The sequence below is a fragment of the Haliotis cracherodii genome, unplaced genomic scaffold, assembly GCF_022045235.1.
Source record: "Haliotis cracherodii isolate W230 unplaced genomic scaffold, xgHalCrac1.p SCAF_8, whole genome shotgun sequence".
In the NCBI taxonomy this organism is placed as follows: Eukaryota; Metazoa; Mollusca; class Gastropoda; order Lepetellida; family Haliotidae; genus Haliotis; species Haliotis cracherodii.
This window is the reverse complement of record NW_027266341.1, coordinates 20,818,105-20,845,555: the sequence shown is the minus strand read 5'-3', so window position 1 is coordinate 20,845,555 and position 27,451 is coordinate 20,818,105. Positions and strand designations below refer to the sequence as shown.

The 27,451-nt window shown below is 39.4% G+C and overlaps 2 protein-coding genes across 2 annotated transcripts in view; one reads left to right on the top strand and one right to left on the bottom strand.

The window, feature by feature from the left end:
• Window positions 1–12,282, bottom strand: part of LOC139449844 (THO complex subunit 2-like) — a 63,055-nt gene extending 50,773 nt beyond the window's left edge. The window contains exons 1-10 of the mRNA XM_071231400.1: window positions 12,203–12,282; window positions 10,666–10,819; window positions 7,200–7,251; window positions 6,679–6,749; window positions 6,104–6,225; window positions 5,459–5,592; window positions 4,367–4,521; window positions 2,665–2,760; window positions 1,906–2,052; window positions 489–661 (exon numbers count right to left, since the gene is read on the bottom strand). Coding sequence (XP_071087501.1) covers window positions 489–661; window positions 1,906–2,052; window positions 2,665–2,760; window positions 4,367–4,521; window positions 5,459–5,592; window positions 6,104–6,225; window positions 6,679–6,749; window positions 7,200–7,251; window positions 10,666–10,819; window positions 12,203–12,267 — 1,169 coding nt within the window. The 5' untranslated portion in view covers window positions 12,268–12,282. The remainder of the gene's footprint in view (window positions 1–488; window positions 662–1,905; window positions 2,053–2,664; window positions 2,761–4,366; window positions 4,522–5,458; window positions 5,593–6,103; window positions 6,226–6,678; window positions 6,750–7,199; window positions 7,252–10,665; window positions 10,820–12,202) is intronic.
• Window positions 12,283–12,702: 420 nt separating this feature from the next.
• On the top strand, window positions 12,703–23,030 carry LOC139449869 (tRNA (carboxymethyluridine(34)-5-O)-methyltransferase alkbh8-like). Its single transcript, XM_071231436.1, has 11 exons — window positions 12,703–12,828; window positions 13,211–13,454; window positions 14,819–14,944; window positions 15,382–15,582; window positions 16,252–16,322; window positions 17,146–17,362; window positions 18,012–18,051; window positions 18,189–18,249; window positions 19,561–19,716; window positions 20,095–20,244; window positions 21,727–23,030. The coding sequence occupies exons 1-11, from the start codon at window positions 12,703–12,705 to the stop codon at window positions 22,600–22,602; spliced, it is 2,268 nt and encodes a 755-aa protein (XP_071087537.1). The 3' UTR covers window positions 22,603–23,030.
• Window positions 23,031–27,451: the final 4,421 nt, after the last annotated feature.

Below are 27,451 nucleotides of genomic sequence, written 5' to 3'. Positions count from 1 at the left end.
AAGGCAATCGGACATTTTCATGATTTTATCAATTTTTGATATGACATTGTTACATGTCTTAACCAAATTGAATACAACTCTAAGACATTTTGGAATACAATCTGTCAATTTGCTGGAAATAAACCAATCTGAAGATGTAATGTATTCTGAAGAAAAAGAAAAGCTCCACCTACATGCCTAAGCTCTGAATGGCATTAACAGACGGCAGACTGAGAATGTTATTGTACACCAAAGTCAGCAACTCTCCATCCATACTGTATATCACAAAGCCTGTAAATAATATAAACTAGGCCAAGCACACCAATTGTTGATAACATGAGCAACTTATCAACAGTCAGCTTACCCTGACACACCCTCAGCCAGGTGACCACATCTTCCTCAACTTGGCCTCTTATGACAAGCATGGAGTGACTGAGGCCAATTCTAACCTGGAATCTCCATGTGTTCAATGGCCAGAGTATCACGTCGGTGAGAACATGGGTACTTACTGCTGATAAAGAGGTTCTACGAGTGAGTGAATCAGCTGACACAAGGCTTGGGCAGTGGACGTGTTTGACATGGCAAAGAACTCTGGCATTCGGTCGAGGACGGCCTTCGCATTGTCCCATGCTCCAATAGCCAGCAAGGCTTCACACAGGCCAATCTTCTGGTTGTTTGTGCGCTGAAACATAAACAGGTGAACATGGGTACCATGAAAACTGAATGCACAAAGAAACGTCACACTGAAATACATGCTTGTGATTTTTGAATGATCTGATGTCAATTAAGCTGGTTTGGGATGTCCAGCTATGTAAGGCAATAAATTTTCATAAGTGTCCTACAAATCTATGGCCTGTTACCATGGTTACTACACTATGTTTTGTGATTAAAGCAAAACTCTAGCTATATGATGGCAGTCTGTATATAATCAAATCTGGGACAGACAATCAAGTGAATGACATGAGCATCAATCTAGGCAATTGCGATACAATAACATGCATCAACCAAATCAGTGAGTCTGATCAACCGATCCCATGTGTCCCACCCTAGGACGAGCATAGGTTGAAGACCAATTCTAAACCGGATCACTTCAGTATGAATGTGGTCAAATATTAATTCCGATTATGAGGTCATCTGTTTACCCCTCATGCATCTTCCATCAAATATTTTTCAAACCGTAAAAGTTTAACAAGGATCAGAATAAACATGTATCTCAGCTCATCTGTACAAGTACTCAGGATCCATGGATTGTTTCTTGATATCATCATAACAATCTACACTGTCAGGGAATGCTGACAATGAGCCCAGAAACATATTGTGCTTCCTCAAGCCCCGTTTTAATCAGCTGTTATGTTTATTTGTTTTTTTTTGTTTTAACCCTTACTCAGCAATATTCCAGCCATATGATGGCTGTCTGTAAATAATCTAGTCTGGATGAGACAATCCAGTGATTGATTGCATGAGCATCGATGCAAAGACATGCATCAACCAAGACGCCGAGCCCGACCAACCGATCCCGTTAGACGACAAGCATAGTTGCCTTTTATGGCAAGCATGGGTATGCTGAAAACCTATTCTAACCACGAGTCTAATCACCTGTCAAGACAAACATGACACACTGAGGACTTCTTCTGTCCAAGTGTTTGTTGTTCAATGCCACTCTATATTCTATCTCTATGATAGGGGGCAGTACATATTCAAGACTGGGCCAAACAATCCAGACATTGATATTATGACAAACATTGCACGTCATTGGGTCAACAAAACCTGCCCATTCCACCCATTAAGTTCCCACTTCTGGCCAGCATAGGTAACTGGGGACTGTTTCTAAGCTTGAATTGTGATAAAGGCAGTATTCACAACTCTACTGAAAGACTATTGAAATTGGTACGACAGCATTGTATCACATTATTACTTGCTACTTACCAGGTCTATATTGACCATGTCATCCTTATCCTTGTCGTCATCTTTACGGTCTGACAACGACACAATGTTTAGTTTACGCTGGTAGGCCTTAGCATCAGCCAACTCTTTTTCGTGGAATGCAATTATATCGGAGTCTGATGGCAGAAGCTGTAATAGAATCAGAATTCCCTATATACAAGGACAGCAAATTACCATATAACACAGGGTTAGAAATTGGCACTAGTCCTATAGTCCTTGCTAAACTGCCCAATGGTAAAGGTATCATAAGGAATAGTAGAAAATTGCCATTTTTAAGGGTTTTGCTATATGTTATCATTATAAGGACGAGTGGACGAAAACTGTTAGTTTCTAACACTGTAACATCAAAAAGGATTCAACATTTGATGCATCCTTAAACAGATTATATTAGCAAACAAGAGGACAAAGTCATTAATATACCACACAATGGTAAATAATTGTCATTGTTCTATCACATCTTTTCCACCATGTTTGAGTGAGTGAGTGAGTATGGTTTTACGCCGCTTTAGCAATATTCCAGCAATATCACGGAGGGGGACACTAGAAATGGGCTTCACACATTGTACCCACCACCATGTTTGAAAGAGAGGATAAGATAGAGTCTTGGGGTCCTTGAATTTTACTTCTACAGATCAATCTAGGGAAACCCTAAATCCTTAATTTTTAACTTCTGGGGTACGACAAGGACCGTGTAATTTTCATCACTAATTTCAAACACTGTTCCTGATAAATTATACATACATGTGGATAGAGATCTTCTAAATGTACCAAGTTGTGTCTCAACAGCAGTGCTGCGACTCGGAAGAGAGACGCAGTGGAATCAATTTCTTGATTTTGCTGAAACAAATTCAATGGAATTCGTCACACCAAAGACCTGACAGCTTTAGTCTGGTTTATCAAAGTTCTTAGTCACCAATTCTGTGTAAACAACTGTTTACTGGTACATGTTTTAAGTCCCAGTTAATAATACAGCCCGGGGGCTACAATTAATCAACTGTTGGCCAGTTAACCAGTGGTTGATATGATGAGCAACAATCGATACCATCAGAAAACAATGACAACAAGTATTTGTCACAGAGTGACGAAATATCCCCCGCCTGTACACCATAGTACCAAATATGAAGACAATCCAGCGATTAGTTCTTGAGATATTGTGGCAACACCGTTTTCCAACTCCAAAAACAGATTTGCCTGCTGTGACCTTGAAAATGGGGTCAAGGTCACCAAATCTGACAGGTGTATGCGGTGTCTGTATATACACTATAGTTCCAAATATGAAGACAATCCAGCGATTAGTTCTTGAGATATCGCGGCAACACTGTTTTCTAACTCCAAAAGCAGATTCGCCTGCTGTGACCTTGAAAATGGGATCAAGGTGACCAAAACCGACTGGTGTCTGCGGAGTCTGTATATACACCATAGTTCCAAATATGAAGACAATCCAGTGTTTAGTTCTTGAGATATCGCGGCAACACCGTTTTCCAACTCCAAAAGCAGATTTGTCTGCTGTGACCTTGAAAATGGGATCAAGGTCACCAAAACTGACTGGTGTCTGCGGAGTCTGTATATACACCATAGTTACAAATATGAAGACAATCCAGAGATTAGTTCTTGAGATATTGCGGCAACACCGTTTTCCAACTCCAAAAGCAGATATGCCTGCTGTGACCTTGAAAATGGGGTCAAGGTCACCAAAACCGACTGGTGTCTGCGGAGTCTGTATATACACCATAGTTCCAAATATGAAGACATTCCAGAGATTAGTTCTTGAGATATTGCGGCAACACCGTTTTCCAACTCCAAAAGCAGATATGCCTGCTGTGACCTTGAAAATGGGGTCAAGGTCACTAAAACCAACTGGTGTCTGCGGAGTCTGTATATACACCATAGTTACAAATATGAAGACAATCCAGAGATTAGTTCTTGAGATATTGCGGCAACACCGTTTTCCAACTCCAAAAGCAGATATGCCTGCTGTGACCTTGAAAATGGGGTCAAGGTCACCAAAACCAACTGGTGTCTGCGGAGTCTGTATATACACCATAGTTCCAAATATGAAGACATTCCAGAGATTAGTTCTTGAGATATTGCGGCAACACCGTTTTCCAACTCCAAAAGCAGATATGCCTGCTGTGACCTTGAAAATGGGGTCAAGGTCACCAAAACCGACTGGTGTCTGCGGAGTCTGTATATACACCATAGTTCCAAATATGAAGACAATCCAGTGTTTAGTTCTTGAGATATCGCGGCAACAAACAGGTGGGACGTACGTACGGACGGACGTACGTACGGACGTACGGACGGTCGTGAATACTATATCCCCCGCTTCGCGCTTTCGCGCGGCGGGGGATAAAAAAATCAGCTAGATCACATTCCTGTAAAAAATATTTTATACCTTAATGACACTGACAGTTCAATGAAAAATATTAAGAAAACCCATTACCTCATGAAATCGAAATCCCAGAATATGACAAAGTGTCAGTTTGTCTGTTACATAATCTTTGAAAAGTGGAATGTAGAATGACTCCTGTTCTGGGCGGCACTCAAAGGCTTCGAGCATGATGTCCAGCACCCGATTAGGATCCAGGTCAAAACAGCCTGCAAACAATCATACATCATGACACAATGGCCCTTCAGCATGTTTACCAGTTTAAGATAAAAGAGTGAGTGAGTGAGTGAGTGAGTGAGTGAGTGAGTGAGTGAGTGAGTGAGTGAGTGAGTGAGTGAGTGAGTGAGTGAGTGAGTGAGTGAGTTTAACGCCGCCTTTAACAATATTCCAGTTATATCACAGCGTGTCAGCTTAATGTGGGAGGAAAGCCCGAAGTGATGCAGGTCTCAGACGTTTACCACTTTGGTGAAACCCACGAGCATGGGTATGGTGCTGACAAACCTAGAAACATAATCGGGGCGAACCAGGATTCGAACCAACAATCATAGGTTTCTGGCATGTTCAAGGGACGCAACTCTGCACAGTGAATTATGGCGCCTTAGACGACTGGGCCACCCGTGCCCCCTTAAGATAAAAGACACATGTGTAACATGATTCATAAGTATTAAATCCTTAATCCTCCACCTTGTAATAAATGCAGGTGTTTTGCACCCCAGATACCAGAAATCATGTTAATGCTGTATAGATACTCCCCTCCAAAAGAAATGTGAACCATACAAACATATAGAGAAGTATGTACATTAAGTAGAGATGTTTCCATCTGTACCACTTAATGACAAAACTAACAATCAGTTAAGTGGTAGAATAGTGTCCTTATTTTTATCATGACATGCTACACATGATTTCCAAACTTTACACGCTAATCTTGCACAAGACAAATGGTGCAACTGGAGTCACAGGTCTATGACGTCACATGTGATGTGTTCATGAGAGTTGATTCACACAACCTACCAGTATATCGTTTGTGCATCGACCAATCTATTCTCTTAAATATGAGTAATTCTTCAATATATTCACGTTTCTTGTTGGTGAGTATATGTCGTAGTCAAAGTGTAAAATTTCTATGAGACTATCATGTATATATACCTATAAGAGACTTGATGTTTTCTAGCACTTGTTGATATGTGACAGTTGTGGGTACTTCTTGATTGAGTTCCGTCACCAGTTTTGAGTAGCCCTCACTTTCCTCTCGTAGTAAGTTGAACTTCTGCTGCTTATAGCTGGGGACGAAAACAACATAATAGGACCATCATTCTATGCTGACATTCTTAAGTCAATATATTCACACATACAGGGCTTGAGCAAGAGAACCAATGATTGATGTTTATTTGCCTGTAGAAAAGAACATTGAGGCTGGACAGGACAATCCAATGAGCAATGATCCACAGAGTCAGGGTATGATGACACACAATCAACCAAGTTAATGAACCTGACCACCTGAACCATTTGGTTGCCTCTTCCAACCAACATAGGTCATTGGGGACCTATTCCAACCCAGAACCCACACAGGGACAAAATAGTGATGAATGCTATAGGTGTGACCAAATCAGCCAGATCATAGCTCCAAGTTTGATCAAGTCACCAATCCAAGGACAATTAAAGGTCCAAGTAAGACATTCCACGTCATCTTTTATAACAACTTGAACAAGTAATGGCTACTTGGAAACCTTTTTGCCCTAGAATCCTAGAAAAGCAGTTAAAGAAATACAAGTAAGAAATATAATCACTTACTATAGCTTTGTCTTGGTCTTGACATATTTCTGCTGGAATTGCAACTTAGAAAAGATAAGGCCAACAGCTTCCAGAGTTTCCTGATCTAAACGTTCCTTCAGTACAGGCTCGGTGATCAAACCCTGTGTAGAAACGAAGGATTCAGTTTAGGTGCTCTCTACCATAGTTGTACATTTTGTCAATGTAAGCATTTTAGCAGGGCAGCTTAATTAGATTTGTACGAAAATAAGGCCTGTTTAGGCTTCATTTTTCAAATTAGATATCTTTTGTTGAACAGGAGCAGGCTAAGTCTATTAAATACTAGTGAGTGAGTTTTGTTTAACACTGAACAGTGTTTCAGTAAAATAGTGACTTGTCACCTTAGTACATGTAGTAGGGGAGGAAATCCCAAAGTGGTGCAGGATGAAGGAGCCAACCATCCCTGAGATTTGAACCCAGCCATCCTGCCATAGGTTAGGTTTCTCAAGTAACAACAACAATGCTATGAACACTGAAAATAATATTCCTCAGTACTTAAGCATGATGACGATGATGAAACTAGCTAGAATCAGTGAAAAGCCCCCTGTTTTACTCACAGCGCTGGCTCGGACAAATGTTATAAATCTATCTCTCTGTGTCTTGTCCTCATTGCAAACTGTTTCCACATCTGAAACAAACATTTGCTCAAATTAAAGTCAAAACACAAAGAACACTTCATCCTTGTATTGAGAAGACATTCCTGGAAATAATCACTAAAAAATACTTCCACTGAGAAATTGACCTTCTAATTATCAATGTACCTTTAACTTTGTGACGTACCAAGTCTGTCTGTGTGTCCCTCTCGCTCAGTCAACAAGCACACATGGCTGTGTAATGTCATGTTGAGTGGCTTATATAAATGCTATAAAAGTGAGAAGAACTTTTCACTTATCACATATATATCATTTTGTGTATCGTAAATAGTTGTCAAGGGGAAACAAAATGGTCATAAAAAGGCTCAAAATCAAACTGTGAAAAATTCCCATGTGACAAGTGTTTATTTACAAACCAGGCACACATCCATCAACAGTTAACAGATGCATGTTTATGAAAGTATTATCTGGTAAACAATACTTACCAATCACAGCTATTGTATCTGCCAGGAGTAAATACACATTTCTCATGTGATCCTGAAAACCAAAGATATACAATTTCATCAGTGACCATAATAACTATGGAAACTGGAGTTGAAACTTATTCCACACATTGCTTTGATTGTGAGATATGTTAAAATATACTGGAAAATCTGTTCTTCAATTCTTAATACAAGTCTAAGTTGCTAGGCTGTAAGCAAGGTTAGATCATACCAAACTCTAGACTCATTTCAAGCTTAGTAAATTATATTTAGAGGGAGAGAGTAAGTTGGGTTTAACGCTGCTTTTAACAATATTCCAGTTATATCACAGCATGTCAGCTTAATGTAGGAGGAAAGCCCAAAGTGATTTAAGGTCTTAGACGTTTACCACTTCGGTGAAACCAATGAGCATGGGTATGGTGCTGACAAACCTTGAAACAATATCAGGGCGAACCAGGATTCAAACCCACAATCATAGGTTTCTGGCGTGGCCAAGGGATGCAACTCTACACAGCGAATCGCGGCGCCTCAGACGACTGGGCCACTCGTGCCCCAAATTATATTAAGAAAAAAAGAGGTCCTCATCACATAGGTACAGCTCTGGGGGAGAGGGCATGAAAGTGTTCCAAGTCCTACAAATGTTTGGAAAATTAAACAGTGTAATTTGTCTACTGCGGCACAACTACTATCAAATGGCTGGGTTTGCTATGAGACCTCGGCGTAGCAGGCCTAAAAATATGACACCTAGATATGATGGTCTCATTACATTAATTGCACTAAACCATAGGTTCAAATCTGCTCCTGTTCACACAGAGAATTCTGTACAATAACATGAAGGCAAATTTCAACATCTACTGTTAAAAACTGCTTCTATGCAGCCCGCCTCAAAACAAGGCATCCTGTGAAGGGTGTGACCCTACCAGCTTACCATAGGCAGAAAAGATTGGGGTGGGTTAGGCAACACCACAGATTGGTTGTGGGACAATGGCATTACACCATGTTCAGATGAATCAAGGTATTGTCTCTGATTCACAGATGGCAGGAAACTTTGAGAACGTAGCTGCAAGCAGTATGCCAGGGCAACAATTCTTGATGGACTGGGGCACCATCACACATGACAGATGAACTGATTTTGTTATTGTGAATAGACACTTGACTGGCCAGCAATATGCTGATGAATGTTTGCGTCCCATAGTTGTTTCATTTCCTACAATTATTGGCAGAATCTTTTAACTGCAAGATGAAAATGCCAGACCACATCATGCCCAGGTCATAACCTATTATCTCTGACAAGAAGGAATACAGACATTGGACTGGCCCATTACGTCCCCTGACATGCCCCCAATAGAGCATCTGTGCGATGTTCTTCGGGAGGAGGGTATATGACAGAGACCCAGCACCCGCCAATGTGGCCCATCTTGTAGTAGCTCTGCAGGTGGAATGGCGGCAATATCAAGGGCAACCATGCACAAATCAACAGATTGCCATCAAGGTCTTGTGCATGTATTGCCTGGTGGACACGCCCAATTTAATTTTACAGACATTTATCATCATTACATCTTCACTATCATTTCATCAGGTTCCTCATTTTCTGTCGGATTTATATCTTATGTGATGCCTCATTTGGTAAATCTGTATTTCACTGATATAGAGATAATGGTTTTTAAGCTTAGTTTTACATTATTGAATGTAATGTTTATATACAAAGTTAAAAGACTTCTGAATTTCTTCTTTTGTTTATTTGGTCTTTTTAAGGCTTCCTCCCCAAATTTCAAGGCAATGAAAATAATTATTACTCTCAAAATATTACTGGATGCAAAATTTTGCTTCCGTTTCTCACTCATACAAAGAGAATTTCAAAAGCGAAACCTGTGGGTGCAAAGCTGTTTGAGTCATTAACATGATTAAAATTTTCAAAATCATACTTTGCATGTTACTATTGTGCTCTTCAATATACTGCTAACTCGGTTATAGCACGCAGTAAAGCATGGACTCCCAAAATTTACTTACATCTCAAATTTTCCAATGACACAATGTTTTCCCCATCTCATAAAACATTATCAGCTGATGACCGCAATCACATAACACCAGAAATACCAGTAAACTAATCCCAACTGAAGTATGCAATTTAATCTCATTATTATACAATCTGGTTACAAAAAGGTGTTCATTGTTTATCTGGACTTATGTTTGTAATATATTTTATTAATTTTAATCAAAATTTCATTCAATAATGTTTACGTTAATTTCGGAAAAATTGTGTGTGAAGTGGCCGGTAGATATCACAACTCACAGTTATTTACAGGAACCACGGTCAGATTAACGCTATTGACCATGTTGACGCTTTGAAACAAAATTTAGTTGCAAAAGAATGGATACATTATCATAAACGCTATACTTTTACTCATTAAAAGTCATATTGAGGCAGTTTGACTATTAAATGTCAACATAGCATTTTCACAATCGAAATACATGTAGCTTGTGAAGTCCCTACAGGGACTGGTCAAATTGTTCCAAACGTAAAAATATCCTGCAACAGCAATCACCTGTACCCATGTGTGACGCTAATGGTTCTTCTAATTTTAAATATATATAGTGAAAGCTGCAACTAAAATAACACGATGTTGGAATATAATATTCCTGATAAATAACAATTTCTTCCGATATTACATCAAAATTCTTTAAAGTTGTATTATTTTGTACATTTAAACTGAATCACCTGATTGATATTTCCATCTTAGTTTATGAGAAAATACACACGATAATCTTAATCTCCGCATATAAAAAAATGTCTTTGAGAGCAGGAAATGCAATTTAAATGGTAAATCATGTCGAGTGATGTTTCATATGAAATTTCATATTTTTATTGACCAAGTTGACCTGTTCATTCATTTGAATTCGCCTAAGAGGTAGGATGTGTTTTTTTCTGAAAGCGCATAACACTCAATACATCTTTTTTTACACCATGAATCATAAACTACAATTCTTATCTTTTCTAAAACTCTGAAACATGCAATGCAGATTGTGTTAGGTAATCAGAGCATGTATACTGTTTTGTTGGTCATCTACCCCCTACGACTCCACCTTTGTTAAACCGCTGATGGTTTATAACGCACATCATATATTAGGACCCCAATGATAGCGTTGTAGGAAGGGATAACTGGATTATCATAACAGTGGTGTTCAATAAGTATGTCCGACTTGCCCGAATCGTTGACATATAGTGTCGGGCTATGTGGGGAAAATATAATCATCTGCGGATGTAGTACCTGACTCATCATTTTTCTATTCTGGCTTAATCAGCAATTTGCAAGAAACAATTGACAATATGAAATTTTTAGGAAATTTCAACTTTGATGGAACATGATTCTATATCATTACCAAATATGAAATTTTTTAAAACTTTTTTCAATGTCCTAAAAAAGAAACTGATCTGAATCCCTGCTTCAGTCAAAGCTGGTGTACTCACATTTAGATCTGCAAGAGCTGCCAGAGCCTGGTCCTGTTTCAGGTGACCACGAAGAACACTCCAGCAGAGTTCGTACACTGCTCGCTTCATTGCATTCTTCCCTGGCTCCCATAATCCACTGTTCTCGCTCTGTAGTTTTCGGCATTGCTTTACACTGAAATTTAACATTCTTGTTTTACACCACAAACTGATATTTTCATTATGCGAGCTTGAAGGCTGAGTGGATTAATATTCGTTTGTTTAATGCCACACCCAGCAGTATTCCAGCTGTATGACTGCGTTCTGTAAATAATCATGCCTGGATCACACAATCCAGTGATTGATATTATGAGCATCGGTCCATGCAATTGGGATAAAATGACATGCACAAACCAAGTCAGCAAGCCTGACTTCCAAGACCCATTAGTCACCCCTTATGACAAGCATAGTTGCCTCTTACGACAAGGATGGGTAACTGAAGGCCTAACCCGGATCTTCACGGGTCTCATGTGATACTAATAGTAACAGTGACGGCCATGGCAATAGTATTGAAATTATGAAATTAGCAATCAAATTGAAATGATAAAATTTGCAACTGATACCTGTGATCGAGAAAGTGAAACTATTCGAGATCTGCTTCCTGTATATAACATTTGTATAATGCATATGTTGTGACCAAGACAAGACCCTACAAAATAGATAACGACTACGAATATATGCAGGGGAAGTCTGATGAATGAATGAGAGAAGTTGTTTATGTTTTCAGAAAAAGACAAAAACTCTTCAACTTTGAAAGGTCAAATTTCAGCTTTAAACTCATCTGTTTTGTGAGTATTATATATGACTGTAGTGCTTTAAGTATGTACAGTGTGTATGGAGGTAAGCACTTCATAAATACACATTATTATTATTGTTATGAAGAACATAATTTATTGAATCTATTTGTTGGGTATATTGCACATACAGACCAAATACCTATTGTTAATTTCTTAATCTAAGCTAGCAGATGGTCAATAAACTTTAAGTTGGGGGTTGCTGTCAAATAAAACCGGTACACTGCTGTTTCAGTTTTTTGGGGTCTTAAAAATGAATCACTTCCCTTTTCAGCATTAACAGAATTCTTAAGAGATAAGCAAGCAAAGATGTTCGTTATTGATACATGTAAAATGTTAAGAGAATCTTAAATTCTTTATTTCGATTATTTTACTGTCAGTACTGGCCTAGTAAGCTATCAGTTTCATCAACCAAGCGATGACAAGTGATTTGCCCCTCGAAATGACACGATTCAGAGAGAGAACCTGAAACTAGTCAATACCTTATCTCCAGAAGTGAGGTCCCATTTGATAGTTCTAATTTACGTTTTTTTGACAGCAACGCTGAACACGTTGGTGCCCGAAAAGGCATAAAATTTGTATTGAAATCGCAATGTAATATAAGCGAGCATGTCGATAATCAACAAGTAAATTTCAAACGAATGTTTGCCAAATAATTAAGTAAGCAATGATATCTCCCATACATATTTGACAAACACAATAAAAATGCGACCTCAAATGCATACAATTCTGATTTGCCCGTCTTTTCCCAAGCTTTGCAAGCATCCGCCGAAATACAGATGGACGCCATTTTCTTCTGGGAAATTTCGTCAATGACGTCACTTGAGAATAACCTCTAATAATCATTTAAGTTATCCACAGGAATCCATAGGTTATAAAGCTGATAAACTATTACTATACTTCTAAAATAGATTATAGATCTCGGTGTTGGTTGGGGATTGATTAGCTATTTTCCATAATTATGCAATGCCGGGTTGAATCGAATTAAGAGTTTTGAGAGTATGAAATAACCCGAAAACGGATGTTTACAACCGGACAACAAAATAATATTTCATTTTCAAACTGATAATATCTTTGGTCTGAGACAATTTAACAAAGCTTGGAAGAATAAGTATTCATAGTATCTTTGAGTTGATAGCAACTACTTAATTTGAAAATCAAATTTTGTTTCAACTTTTAAAAAACAACATGAAATACGAACGTCCGGTTTTAAAAATAAAACAAAATGGCTGCGCCCATGGAACACGCGAAATTATCGAAAACAGAGCGAAAAATCTTAAAGAAGCAAGTAAAATCTCGGCAAACTCTTTTTAAACACGATGGTATCTGTACATCAGAGTGCCCAACAAAGGTTGTTATTATACTCAAAATACTATACGTTATTATTATTTATTTTCATATGGAGTCATAAAATTAATACAAGTCACCAAAGTGGGTTCCCGAACGGTGTGAATCGTTGCCATATGATATTGTCAACAATTGGTTTGTCTGAATATAGCCTGAATATTGATTGTGGCGTAAAACAACAATGAGTCATTGCTGTATCTGCTGTTCTTCTGATATCTGCTGTTCTTCCGATATACTAGTAATATACTATTTATTATACTGTCCGTCGATGACAGGATTTTTATTCGTCAAAGTTTAAGTATTATTAATGTTCTCGTCATGATATGGCTGAAATAATGCCGATGTGACGTTAAATTTTAACTCACTCACTCACTCTTCTGTTACAGATTCTATGTGTCAGTAATGCTGGTTTAGACAATGGAGTTACCCAACAGGAAGTCTTGGATGTTTTCAACAAACATGGAAGAGTTACTGAGATCATCATGCTACCACAGAAACCATACTGCTTTGTATGCTTCTCGAGTACGAGTGATGCTCAGAAGGCGTTTGAGGCTGTTAATGGATTTTTGTTTCGTAAAGGACAAAATTCATCACAAGATGTGTATTTCTACATTTCATACGTTAGTCAGGGTAAGTTAAAATTTCTGAGATTGATTACAGTTGTTGTTGAATCAAATTCAAAATTTATGTGGCTTTCACATTCTACCATGCTGCAATATTCAGTGGGTTCAAATCCCAAATTAACCTGCATGAGGTCCTTGGTCTCTCGATCAATACCAAAACCCATGCTCATACACATGTCATTGTGGTAAACGCCTGAAACATTTACGCTTTCCTCCCACATTTATTTGTCCTGCCATGGTTTCTCTGAAATAATTCTCCTCACAAATTCTGTTGCTGATAATTCTAATGTCTGTAAAAGTTAATCCATGACTTCAAACCAGTATGAATAGACTGGAGAGCAGAAAGTCAGGGTTTTGATTCTGGGTCAAGTCATACCTTAAGACGTTAAAAGATGGTGCTTGTTGTTAAGCCACTTGATGTGCACAATTAAGGGGATAAAACAAGGACTTGTCAGCACTGAGGCAGTATAATGTGTCTGGGTGGTGGCTGCTGGTGCATCGATGTTTAACTGTGGGAAAGTACTTACACACACACATACACATGTACACACGTACACACACATGTGCATGCACGTCGCTATATAAGTGCAATAATCTTGATGCAATGTTAAACCCCATTTCACCTCACCTCACCGGTATCATTATGTTTCATCTCAAAACTTGCTTTCAGTCAAAGATTTGGTTTGCTTCATGGTCATTCAAATCACTCAATGTCATGATGTACATACATTTTTTTACATGTAGCCTCTCTTGCATACCAAAGGATAATATCAAAATTTAGAAATGGATGATATATTTTTGGACTTTTGCAGGGGATTATATGATATCTATCTAGATCTGTGGTGATGTCAATGACAACAATACTTTGTGTAAAAAATGCAGGGAATCTGAAGACAAACATCATAAACCATGATATACTTTACAAATGTTACTTGTAAAACAATGAACAGGTATTGGTGCTCCCCAGAAGGCATGATAACTGATATCTGAGAATTAAAACTCTTTGTTAACCCTCTCAGCCGGAGACAATTATATAATTTGCAAAATACTTACACATGTCTTTCGGTGCTCCCCAGAAGGCATGATAACTGATATCTGAGAATTATCACTCTTTGTTAACCCTCTCAGCCGGAGACAATTATATAATTTGCAAAATACTTACACATGTCTTTCAACTTTGAGAGCAACTCATGACTCTACAGCATCACAAGATGTGTATTTCTTCAATTCAGTAATCATGTTAGTATGAATATACATTTGTACTATGGGTCTTCTGGCCTCCATTACAAATATAACCTCTCTATCTATCTTTCTGTCATTCTGCATTAAATCTCACATTTCAAATAATATCAAAGTTTTTCTGTAATTAAGTTCCAGCCAGTGTTGCCCCATCAAGTGAGATGCCCACAGGTTTAGTCATCCTGCCAGACTTTGTGACACCGGAATGGGAGACGCGTCTCTTGGACGAGATCAACTGGAATGAAGAAGCCAATGAGGGTACTTGATTTTTCTTTACCAATTACAGATATTGTAGACTGACTTTTAATTTTATCAGACATGCTTACCATACCATTAACCTCCTCTGTGGTCTAGTGAATAGAGTTTCTACCTAGAGAGCGGAAAATTGGTGGTTCGATCCCCGGTCACATCATATCAAAAGATGTTAAAAGGTGCCACTTGTTGTTTCCATGCCTGGCGCTAGGCAGTAATGAGATAAACCAAGGACTGGTCGGCTTGGAGTACTGTGTCTGAGTTGGGTATACATGTTATACTGTTGCATGGTATCCCAGTGGGCTATCACTATAAAACATACTTTAGTCTGGATTAGTATGAGCAGCCATGCACACACGTGCATGAATGTTGCATGAATCTTGAACGCGACTTTAAACCCCATGTCACCTCACCTCATCTATTAAGGTGCATATTTCTTTCAGCTCAGAGAACACTGAAGCATCGTCGAGTAAAACATTATGGCTATGAGTTCAAGTATGGCATCAACAATGTTGACCCCAACGACCCACTGCCTGATGGTGTCCCAGAATCCTGCAGAGAGTTCCTCTCACGAGCCATGGCAATGGGTGTGGTCAAGCACTACCCTGATCAGCTGACTGTCAATCAGTATGAACCAGGGCAAGGTTAGTGTAGGATGAGAACTGAAATGCATGGACAGTGTTAGAAACAAACAAGCCTGTCAGATACACTATGGGATTGAAATACAACAAAATGGAAAATAGCATGGATGACACCTTTTATTAACACTCTGTGCAAATTTAGGTCCATTATTCATTCACTTTTGGAAAAGCTAGTAATTAATTTGACCTTTTCACCAATTTTAGTAAAAAAGTAGCTTGTATTCATATTTCCTTATGGAAATTTAAATAGGGTCAGGACATGTTAAAGTGTTTTTCTTTCTGATTATTTGTTTCCCAGCATATCTATAAACCCATTAATACAGTACTTGGTTTCACACACATAACACTTGTTTGTGTGTGAATCTTGATAAGAACAAATATAAATTCTGGGTTAGACGCTGGTCATTAGTGGTGACTTAATGGATCAGATGTCATGGCTTGATGTTTTTTTTCGTTGCATGTCATCGTACCCCGACAGTGAGGATCATTGCTCATAATATCAATCACTGGATTGTCTGGCAAGACTCAATTATTATAAGCAGCTGTCATATAGCTGAAATATTGCTGAGCGTTGCGTTATATAACAAACAAGAACGACACAAGTGCTGAAGGAATATGACATTTGTGCTGAGAGTCTGACTAGTTGTGAAGGTGTTGATGTTTCTTTCTTAGGCATCCCTCCCCATGTGGACACCCCTCCAGCATTTGAAGACGGCCTCATGTCACTGAGTCTTGGTTCTCAGGTAAACTAATGGACACTTCACACTTCATGGTGTGTGTCTGGTGTAGCTAAACATGGCAGAGTGGTACATTTCATAGGGGAGAAGGGGCGGTCGGGTAGCCTAGTGGTTAAAGCGTTCGCTCGTCACGCCGAAGACCCGGGTTTGATTCCCGACATGGGTACATGTGGTTTCCCCCGCCGTGATATTGCTGGAATATTGCTAAAAGCGGCGTAAAACCTCACTCACTCACTCATAGGGGAGAAAGTGAATAGTGGGATGAGTCCCAAGCAGTTGTTTGCAGTAAAAACATTTTATACTACATTGTTCATGCAGCTCTATGAAGTTGTTATAAGGAATACCATTTAAGAGTTAGAACAACATTACGTTGATGTACTGCAACATTGTTTAAAATTTCGAACAATGTCACTTTGTGGTCCATTTATACCTTTATTGCCACTGTTGTCTAATATCGGCATTCTGCTAACCTAGAACTACAGGTAAATTATTATATACTGTATTTTTGTTGGTCAACAGGCCATTTAGCTAACTAGGTTTTACTGAATTACTTGAGAAAAAAACCCCTAATTTTTGCAGTACAACCCATGTTTATAAATTCATGGTTTTTTTTGTCATATGCATCCATCCATATGAAAATCTTGATGTTTTTAGTGTGAACAAAATTAATTAGTTTTTCATTCCTGCCTATCTTCACGTCGTGTCAGAAAGTAACCACAGCCAAACAATTTGTTTGCTAAATTGCTTAAACAATTATTTCCTTAGAAATGTGATCACAAGGATCTTTCCGGAAAAGCTATAATGTACAAATCAGTGATTCCAAATATAGGCAGTTATGGACTTTCGGCATCCTGATGGTCGGCACCTGTCAGTGTTACTTCCCCGACGGAGCCTGCTCGTGATGACAGGGGGCTCTCGGTACATCTGGTCACATGGCATCACCCCCAGGAAGTCTGACATTGTCCCCACCCCTGATGGGGGTCTGACACTTGTCAACAGGGGGACGCGGACATCCTTCACATTCAGGAAACTGACAGCACATGCAGGTGTGTAACAAAATATACCGGGTACTACTCAACTTGGGATAGGGATAATGAGATATTTCTGTTTTAACTGTTTTGTAACTCATGTCTTACTTGTCCATGCTAACAATACATACCGTATTCGACGTAATAAGCGTTCCGCTCTTATAAGTGCCCTCTAGTGAACAATCCCCATTGCACCCTTTCCAATTGATCAATGTACACAAGACTTATTTATTCGTGTATAATACACACTCATGTGTTACATGCACCCTTAATTATTGGCAATTAAATTCTGGAAATTATATCTCTCGTATATACACATTTCAGGCTGTCAGCATAAACCACAAAATTTATGATCTTTCAACTTTTTTCCACCAAAATAATATTCTAATAAGAGCCCCCGATTTCTAATTTTCAGTGCACTCTGGGCGCTTATTACATCGAATACGGTAGTTGAATCAGTAAATCAACATTCGTCACTTTTTTAATTTGTTTGAGAGGCATTAACATGAGAAAATGATAACCAGTGGGTTATATTTTATGGTTTAATTATTTTCACAAATTGTAGACTAATATCATATGATACACATGTATTCTGACTGTCGGTCACAAATATGAGCTGTTTTACCCTGTGTTAATATTCAAACTTTCTTTAATTGTTTATTTGTAGGAGTTGATGTCCAATCCTTTAAGGAGGAACAAAGAGAAAGGTATTTGGTAAAATTATGAATCTAAAGTTTATTTGTACTCATTTTACATGTTTAACATATAACATAAAAACATAGAACTATTTGGAAATTATTATAGATATGTTTGTGCATACAATTCTGGATATTCTGTTTTTCAGCCCATGTTTGCCTGACACGGAAGCTGCTGCTGTCCAGCTTGAGCACGACCATGTTCACCAGGTATGTAGACCTAATACAGATGGTCCTCTCCATAGGGGGCGGTCGGGTAGCCTCGTGGTTAAAGCATTCGATTCAATTCCCGACATGGGTACAAAGTGTGAAACCCATTTCTGGTGTCCCCCGCCGTGATATTGCTGGAATATTGCGAATAGTGGCGTAAAACCATACTCACTCACTCACTCCTCTTCATAGGTGGTCAGGCCTTTCTCAAGACCCTCAGATGTGAGGGTTTCCGTAACTCCTAAGGAACTGGTTGCAAGTCAGATTGACATTTAGATATAGAAATATAACAGATTGGAAAGTGATTCTTTAATCATGTGATGTGTTAAGACTTCAGACAAAAATGGTCCAGATGAATAAATTTCCAGATTAACGAATTCTGGAAGATAGTAATGTGCACTAGTTATATATAGATATTCCCGACACTAATTGACAGCCTCCATGGTCTTGTGGATAGAGCACCTGAAAGAGAACTGAATGTCGTTTAAAGATGGTCAACCTCTTTGAGAGACACTAAGAAGTTTCGGTGTAGAACCTTCACGGAAACGTCGCTCCTAATTGTAATAAAGAAGTTGTTCATCCATACCTTATCCTTACTTAGGATCTTATCCTTACTAAGTACTGCATTCACTTGACTGTATAAGTGTAATAATCTTGAACGCATCATGAAATCCCGTTTCAGTAATTGTCCGAAAGGTGGGTTTCTATGATTTAGAGTCCTGATTAACAACCTGTTTCTATAGTACTTGCATGCATCACAAAGCCTCACATCAACCATCAACAATGCTTGTTGAAGGTTGGCCTGCATAATGTGATTACAATCTCATTCAAATCAGATCTTAGTTCTCACTACTGCTAAAGAAAGATCTGAGGACATCCCATTACGGGTCACGTCAGACCGACCTTGTGAGGACTTTGACCGACCAATGGAATGACCAATCAGAAGGCAGCTTTCTCGTGCTTTACGGCACTAATTTCAAATTGGAGACTACACTTCGAAACATATTTTGACAAATTCTCGATTACAAATTTGAAACCTGAACAAAAGAACATTCTGGAATGGTTAATAGATGGCTTAGATTGTCGTTATACCCGTAACTATCATTCAGAATATCCCGTGTTAATGTTTTCGAGGTTGTATGATTAGAAATCACATTCCAACTGTCACTTTCATGATCTGGTAAGTGACGCTCTGATTGGTCCGATGAAAGGTCATTCCGACGTGACCAGATGTTTGTTTAGTAGAAGCGAGAACTAAGGTCTGATTTTAATGAGATTGAATGTGATGATGAATGTTTTTTGTGTGTGTAGGTTTATGATGACATAGCTGATCACTTCAGCGGTACTCGCCACTCTACCTGGCCCCAGATAGCTGACTTCATCCACTCACAGCCGACAGGTACCCTTCTGGCAGACATTGGCTGTGGTAATGGGAAATACCTGGGCGTCAACACTAACATATACGAGGTGATCACAGACGTTTTGTACCCGCTCTCTACTGTCCAGAAAAAGCCATTTGATAGCTTTTTTTTATAAGAAATGTTCCACATTCTGTAAATAACTCCACATACCCCAGTAAACACAATCATAACAAGATGGCCCTGTTAAGATCCAGGTTAGAGTTGGTCTTCAGCAACCATCATGTCGTAGGAGGCGACTATCGGGATTGAGTTTACTGACTTGCTGGTTAATGCATGTTATTGTATCCCAATTGCTTGGATCGAAACTCATGATGTCAATCGAGACTTGATAATTTACATAAATGAAATAAAGTAGCATTAAACAGCTGTTAAACCCAGCTCACTCACTCATAGAGGTGTTCCATTTGATTGATTTCTGCTGCAGATTGGTTCTGATAGAAGTTTGAATCTGGCTAGCATCTGTCACACACGGAACTTCCCTGTGTTTGTGGGGGATGTTCTGTCCATTCCCCTCCGCTCTGACACATTCAACGTTTGTCTGTGTATCGCCGTCATACACCATCTCTCAACTCTGGTAAGTAGACTTACTTACTTACTTACTTAGTAGAGCTCACTAACAGGGGATAAACACCATCTCTCAACTCTGGTAAGTAGACTTACTTACTTACTTACTTAATAGAGCTCACTAACAGGGGATAAACACCATCTCTCAACTCTGATAAGTAGAGCTCACTAACAGGGGATAAACACCATCTCTCAACTCTGGTAAGTAGAGCTCACTAACAGGGGATAAACACCATCTCTTAACTCTGGTAAGTAGAGCTCACTAACAGGGGATAAACACCATCTCTTAACTCTGATAAGTAGAGCTCACTAACAGGGGATAAACACCATCTCTTAACTCTGATAAGTAGAGCTCACTAACAGGGGATAAACACCATCTCTCAACTCTGATAAGTAGAGCTCACTAACAGGGGATAAACACCATCTCTTAACTCTGATAGGTAGAGCTCACTAACAGAGGATAAACACCATCTCTCAACTCTGGTAAGTAGACTTACTTACTTACTTACTTACTTAGTAGAGCTCACTAACAGGGGATAAACACCATCTCTCAACTCTGATAAGTAGAGCTCACTAACAGGGGATAAACACCATCTCTTAACTCTGGTAAGTAGAGCTAACTAACAGGGGATAAACACCATCTCTCAACTCTGATAAGTAGAGCTCACTAACAGGGGATAAACACCATCTCTCAACTCTGGTAAGTAGACTTACTTACTTACTTAGTAGAGCTCACTAACAGTGGATAAACACCATCTCTCAACTCTGGTAAGTAGAGCTCACTAACAGGGGATAAACACCATCTCTCAACTCTGGTAAGTAGACTTACTTACTTACTTAGTAGAGCTCACTAACAGGGGATAAACACCATCTCTCAACTCTGGTAAGTAGAGCTCACTAACAGGGGATAAACACCATCTCTCAACTCTGGTAAGTAGAGCTCACTAACAGGGGATAAACACCATCTCTCAACTCTGATAAGTAGAGCTCACTAACAGGGGATAAACACCATCTCTCAACTCTGATAAGTAGAGCTCACTAACAGGGGATAAACACCATCTCTCAACTCTGGTAAGTAGACTTACTTACTTACTTAGTAGAGCTCACTAACAGGGGATAAACACCATCTCTCAACTCTGGTAAGTAGAGCTCACTAACAGGGGATAAACACCATCTCTCAACTCTGGTAAGTAGAGCTCACTAACAGGGGATAAACACCATCTCTCAACTCTGATAAGTAGAGCTCACTAACAGGGGATAAACACCATCTCTCAACTCTGGTAAGTAGACTTACTTACTTACTTAGTAGAGCTCACTAACAGGGGATAAACACCATCTCTCAACTCTGGTAAGTAGACTTACTTACTTACTTACTTACTTAGTAGAGCTCACTAACAGGGGATAAACACCATCTCTCAACTCAACAAAATGATCTAAGCAATTAATGATGTTTTCTCAACTACAAAAAATCCATATGGTTATTCTACAACAGGCCAGAAGAAAGAGAGCCGTCGGTGAGCTGCTCAGGATTCTGCGCCCCGGGGGTCAGCTGCTTATATATGTGTGGGCCATGGAACAGGAGAGGAAACAGGTCAAGTCCAAGTACCTAAAGGAGGGCAAGACCACATCCTCTGGGAACAAGAACACGTCCCCTGACGGCAAGACCACAACCCTTGAGGGCAAGACTATATCCCCTGACGGCAAGACCACAACCCTTGAGGGCAAGACCAAGTCCCCTGACGGCAAGACTTCACCCCCAGAGGGCAAGACTTCACCCCTAGGGGGCAAGAACACATCCCGTGAGGGCATGACTTCACCCCTAGGGGCCATGACAAGGCCCAACGATGGTAATAGTGATAGGAATATTGAAGATAACAAAACCACAGCTGATGTAGATTTGTGTGAAAGAAAGAGCCAGGTTGGTGAATCCAGTGAAAACGGGTGTTTAGGCAATAGTTCCACACGTCATGAACAGTCGGTTCCGAGAACTTGTGAATCCACTGTTTCAGGAACTACTGAAATATCTGGTACAGACTGTACAGAAGTCACAAAGAATCATTGTGAATCAGACGTGTCGGATGTATCGGCAGATTTCAGTAACCAGTGCAGTACCACAAACAAAAAACTACCTGTTCATGTGAACAGGACAAATTTCAAGGAACAAGATTTACTCGTGCCATGGCAGTTGAAAAATCAGAAGGCAAAGTCTAATGTTAAGACTGGTGCCGATGCCAGTACGTTTCACCGATTCTACCATGTGTTTACAGAGGGTGAGCTACAGGACCTATGTCGGAGTGTGGGCGGGGCTCAGGTCGTGAGGAGCTACTATGATCAGGGGAACTGGTGTGTGGTGTTACAAAAAACCTAACTGCAGGATACGAAATTAGAAATTATATTTATTGTCTAACTTGTCAAGGCTTATATTTTTTAGTTGGCCTAAAGATGGTATTTTCACACCATTGATAACTATTTGATTGGCATTCTAGAAGCATCTAAAAAAATATTTTTATGATAAGATTTGAAAAGTTTTAGGGAATATTTAAAAAGCCAAAAATAAGAATGATTTCATAATGCATAGAGATCATTAGTCATTAATACGAGGGGCGTTCAATAACTTTTGCAACTTCAATATAAGACCAAGTCGCAGAATATCTTTTGCACTTTTATTTTTCAATATAATATCCATTCACCTCAATACACTTATTCCATTTGTCCTTCAATGCTTTTAATACCACTTTTATAGAAATCTGCAGATTGGCCCTCTAACCACGCCTCTGTGGCAGCCTTATGTCTTCGTCATCCTGGAAGCATCTTCTACGTAGGGCAGATTTCATTTGCCGGAACAGGAAATAGTCTCCGTGGTCTAGTGGTAGAACGTCTGCCCGGAGAGCGGAAGGTCCGGGGTTCGATCCCCAGCTGCGTCATACCAAAGGCGTTAAAAGATGGTACTTCTTGTTACCCTTCTGGCGCTCGGCATTAAGGGGCTTAAACAAGGACTGGTCGGCTCGGAGTCAGTTTACTGTGTCTGAGTGGGGTATTCATGTTAAACTGTGGCATGGTATCTCAGTGGGCTAGCACTATAAATCGGCATCAGTCCGGACTAGTACAAGCAGCCACACACACACACACACACACACGTGCATGCACGTCGCTATATAAGTGCAATAATCTTGGACGCGACGTTAAACCCCATTTCACTTCACCTCACCTATAACAATAGCATACAGAACATTGGCCCATTGCTTGTCGTAAGAGGCAACTAGATGGATCAGGTAGTGACTTGGACGAGACTGCTGTCGTGTACCTGAAATATTTCTCAAGGAGATGCGAAAAATAACACAACATATAGGACTTACAGAAATCTGGATCAGTTTGAGTCCCAGATGCAATTTCCTCCTGTTGACAGCCGGACAAACTTAAGGCGTTATCTGTGGGGGACTTGGATCCTAATTGCCTATTGGAACCTGGTTAGAAAAGGTCCCTAGCATTTTATTGCTTGTTCGAAACAGAACTTGGATGGCAGAGGTTCTGTGTTTGTTTGTTGTTATCTGTAGTTTAACGCCGCACTCAGCAATATTCCAACTACGGGGGTCTGTAAATAATCACGTCTGGACCAGACAATCCAGTGATTAATATCATGAGCATCAATCCATGCAATTGGGATACAATGACATGTATTAGCCAAGTGAGACAGTCTGACCACCCGATCCCATTAGTCGCCTCTTACAACAAGCATAGTCACCTTTTACAGCAAGCATGGGTTGCTGAAGACCAATTCTACCCCAGATTTTCATGGAGGTTCTCCAACTTGTCAGATGGCGTGGTCATTGCTCATGCTATCAACCACTGGATTTTATGTCCCAGAGTTGATTATTTACAAGCCGCTGTGATATAGCTGGAAAATTGCTGACTGCGATGTACATGTATGTACATTCAAATAATTTGATCAGGATCCATGTTAAAAGTTGAACATTATAATATAGTCAACAACAAAAATAAAACATCATTTCACGAAAATACATGGAAATACTTCATGAATGTTTCACACTGAAATATCAATGCATTTTTTGGAGGCATCTCGTTTTTGCCAAGACTTGCATCGATACTAGCACCATGCCAAGACTTGCATCGATACTAGCACCATGCCAAGACTTGCATCGATACTAGCACCATGCCAAGACTTACGAAAAATCAGAGAAACCAGGCTTGTGGACGACTGCATGCTTTTAATTACCATGTGAGAACCATCTACAGATTACAGTAGCGATACCAGGGCACCAATAGCCTGCAGTCTTTCGAAAGACTGGTTTCTGTGATTTTTCCTAAGTTTTGGCATAGCACTTGTATCGATACAAGAATGTTGAGTCCACATATTGGGGTGCTATTTATCTAAAAGGGTACAAGAAAATGCAAGTGAAGTTTCATGGAACGCATTCGAGACTTTGCACCATGGTAGTTTGTTAAGCTGCGTTCTCGCCACCCTATGGCACTTTTTGACCGTTAACGTTAAATTTGGATACAGACTAATGTCAAAAATTCCTCCAAAAAAAAGCATTGATATATCAATGGAAGACTTTCATGAAGCGATGTTTCTTTTGCAGTATATATAATAATGCAGTATTTACACCACAAAATCCCAGGGGAATTGGTCCCCAGTAACGTATCGAGTAGTCAGGTTCAATGACTTGGTTCATTAGTATTTTAGCAACAATCCACACAATCACTTGAATGTCTGGTCCATACCAGATTATTTACAGGCCACCATCATAATTGAAAATTATTTCATCTTCTCTGCTCAGTGACTTGGTTGATAGAGTATCATCATACCCGGCGGCGTGGATTATTGCTCACAATAACGATCATCAGATCGTCAGATGGAATATTGCTGATTGCAGCGTTAAAGAACAAACAAACAATAGTTGAGTAGTATATACTACTCAAAAGAAATTAAAGAACACCCGATTTTTTCATAACACAGATTAACTCACTTTTGAGCAGTTTATATCAGCCCAGCATTCATCACACAAAAACTGAACAAACCAATCCTGCATTACCGTATTCAACGTAATAAGCGCCCAGGGCACCCTCAAAATTAGAAATAGGGGGCTCTTATTAGAACATTATTTTGGTGGGGAAAAAACCAGGGTTAAAGGATAAATTTTGAGGTTTATGCTGACAACCTGAAATGTTTATATATGACAGACATATTTTTCCAGAATTTAATTGCCGATAATTAAGGATGCATATAACACACGAGTGTGTATTATACGTGAATCAATAAGTCTTGTGTACATTGATCAATCGGAAGGGGTGCTAATTGGGATTGTTCACAAGCCAATATATTAGCAATTATCGCTGTGGGCGTTTATTAGAGTGGGGCGCTTATTACGTCAAAATACGGTATATTAAAGAAAATAATAACCATTATACAGATAGTAATTATTGGATATTTCTTTATTTTCTTATTATGAAATTTGATACACTTTGGTGAATAATATATTACCATACAATCAGTGAAGGAAACACATTGGGTTACCATTCACCTATCATCTACAGTTCATGGCAGCTAGTCAAGGACACAAGACCAATGAAGAGGAATCTGTTGCATAATTGGTTATTTACAGGAAGCTTCAGCCAAGCCAATAATAAACATTGTGGTGATACGACACGTATCTCCATAGGTTATCACACAATACATGATACATTTGACACAAGACTTGAATATACTACTCCACTTTTGATACAGATATTTTTATTGTTCCATGCACAAAACTGATTCTCATAATGTCAAGTGTATGTTTAAATAAGACATATATGATTGTCCCTATCAAAAAGGGAGTAGTATAATCACAAGGGCAAAAATAGGCCCAAACTTAACAGTTAACCTCAACTAAACAAATAATGGTTTGAGAACTCTGGTGCACAGAATCAGATGTATTGTACATCTAATTTGATGGAACAGTTCTGTATCAAATTGTAAGGATTAAAGTCCATATTGTTTGCCATAGGCAAGTTGTTATCTCCCTTGAAGACATTCCTCAGAATCAGCAGTAACTGGATGTTGCACTGAGCAGTTTTCCAGCTATAAGGCTGAAAAAAATTTAGTCGGAACCACACAATCCAGTGATTGACATCATGAGCATCGATCCATGCAATTGGGATACAATGACATGGATACACAGTTGCCAGTTGCTGCTGAGGCAGATAAATGTTCCGCTATGATTATTGTCAGTCATTTTAAAGGGGCTTCCATGGCTTTCTGGCTGCCTCCGTGGTCTAGTGGTAGAACGTCTGCCTGGAGAGCGGAAGGTCCAGGGTCTACCACATCTACCACATCACCAAGCCTGACCTCCCGATCATTGGATAAGAAAGTTTCACTGAGGTATCCTGAGGTCCAATTGAATTTCAGGCTTTGTAGTAGTATCCCTAGGTGTCATCACTATCCGTGAGAGAAAATGTTTCACATTAAGTGCCATCCCTGCTCTGGTGAATTGCCCTGCTCAGATTTTGAAATTCTTTTCTTTCTTTTTTTAAATAGTCCAGAGGACTAGTGTAAACATTAATTCCACTAGTCCTCAGAGTTTGTGGCTAGTCCTGCTTGAACAAGACAAAAGTGTTTACTACATTGACAACTGGTTCAGAATTATAGCCCTCAAATGCTTCTTGTCAATGAGGAATATCTTCACTGGATTCAAGTTTTACTTGGCCTCAGCACAAATAAGTTGTCTCGGGCTAGCAGATTAGCGTGAATTTAATTGGCTGTCTACTGAGCTTATCACACCAGAGATCAGTAGAGTTACCGAGTGACTGCCCATGTCCAGTGATGCATTCTGGGCCTTTGGTAAATTTCCTTTTTAGACAATGTAGAGATTTTTTGGACTTTGGACTTTTTGGCATTGTAGTAACACATACTGCTTTCAGCAACAATTTAACCTTATCAAGGCAGGAGGACAACAGAAATGGGCTTCACAAATTGCACCAATGTGGGGAATCAAACCCAGGTCTTCGGTATGACACGAGACGACATAAGGCAAGTGGGTTACTTCCCCCTGCAATATTGGCAAGTGAACGCTCCCTTCCTCAACTACCTGGCAAGGATGACAGTACAGTATATCACAAATGTAACTCAAAAATCAATTTGAGACTCATGTAGGTGACAAGATTTGGTACCATTCAACAAACTCGTACCGACATATAGTTTCCAATGCATAAGAATA

Excerpts from the sequence above, each read along its gene's own strand:
- LOC139449869 (XM_071231436.1), top strand. The coding sequence starts at position 12,703 with ATGGCTGCGCCCATGGAACACGCGAAATTATCGAAAACAGAGCGAAAA. Across the intron at positions 15,583-16,251 it reads TCAGTATGAACCAGGGCAAG|GCATCCCTCCCCATGTGGAC; the intron begins GTTAGTGTAGGA and ends TTTCTTTCTTAG. Across the intron at positions 18,250-19,560 it reads AGCACGACCATGTTCACCAG|GTTTATGATGACATAGCTGA; the intron begins GTATGTAGACCT and ends TTGTGTGTGTAG.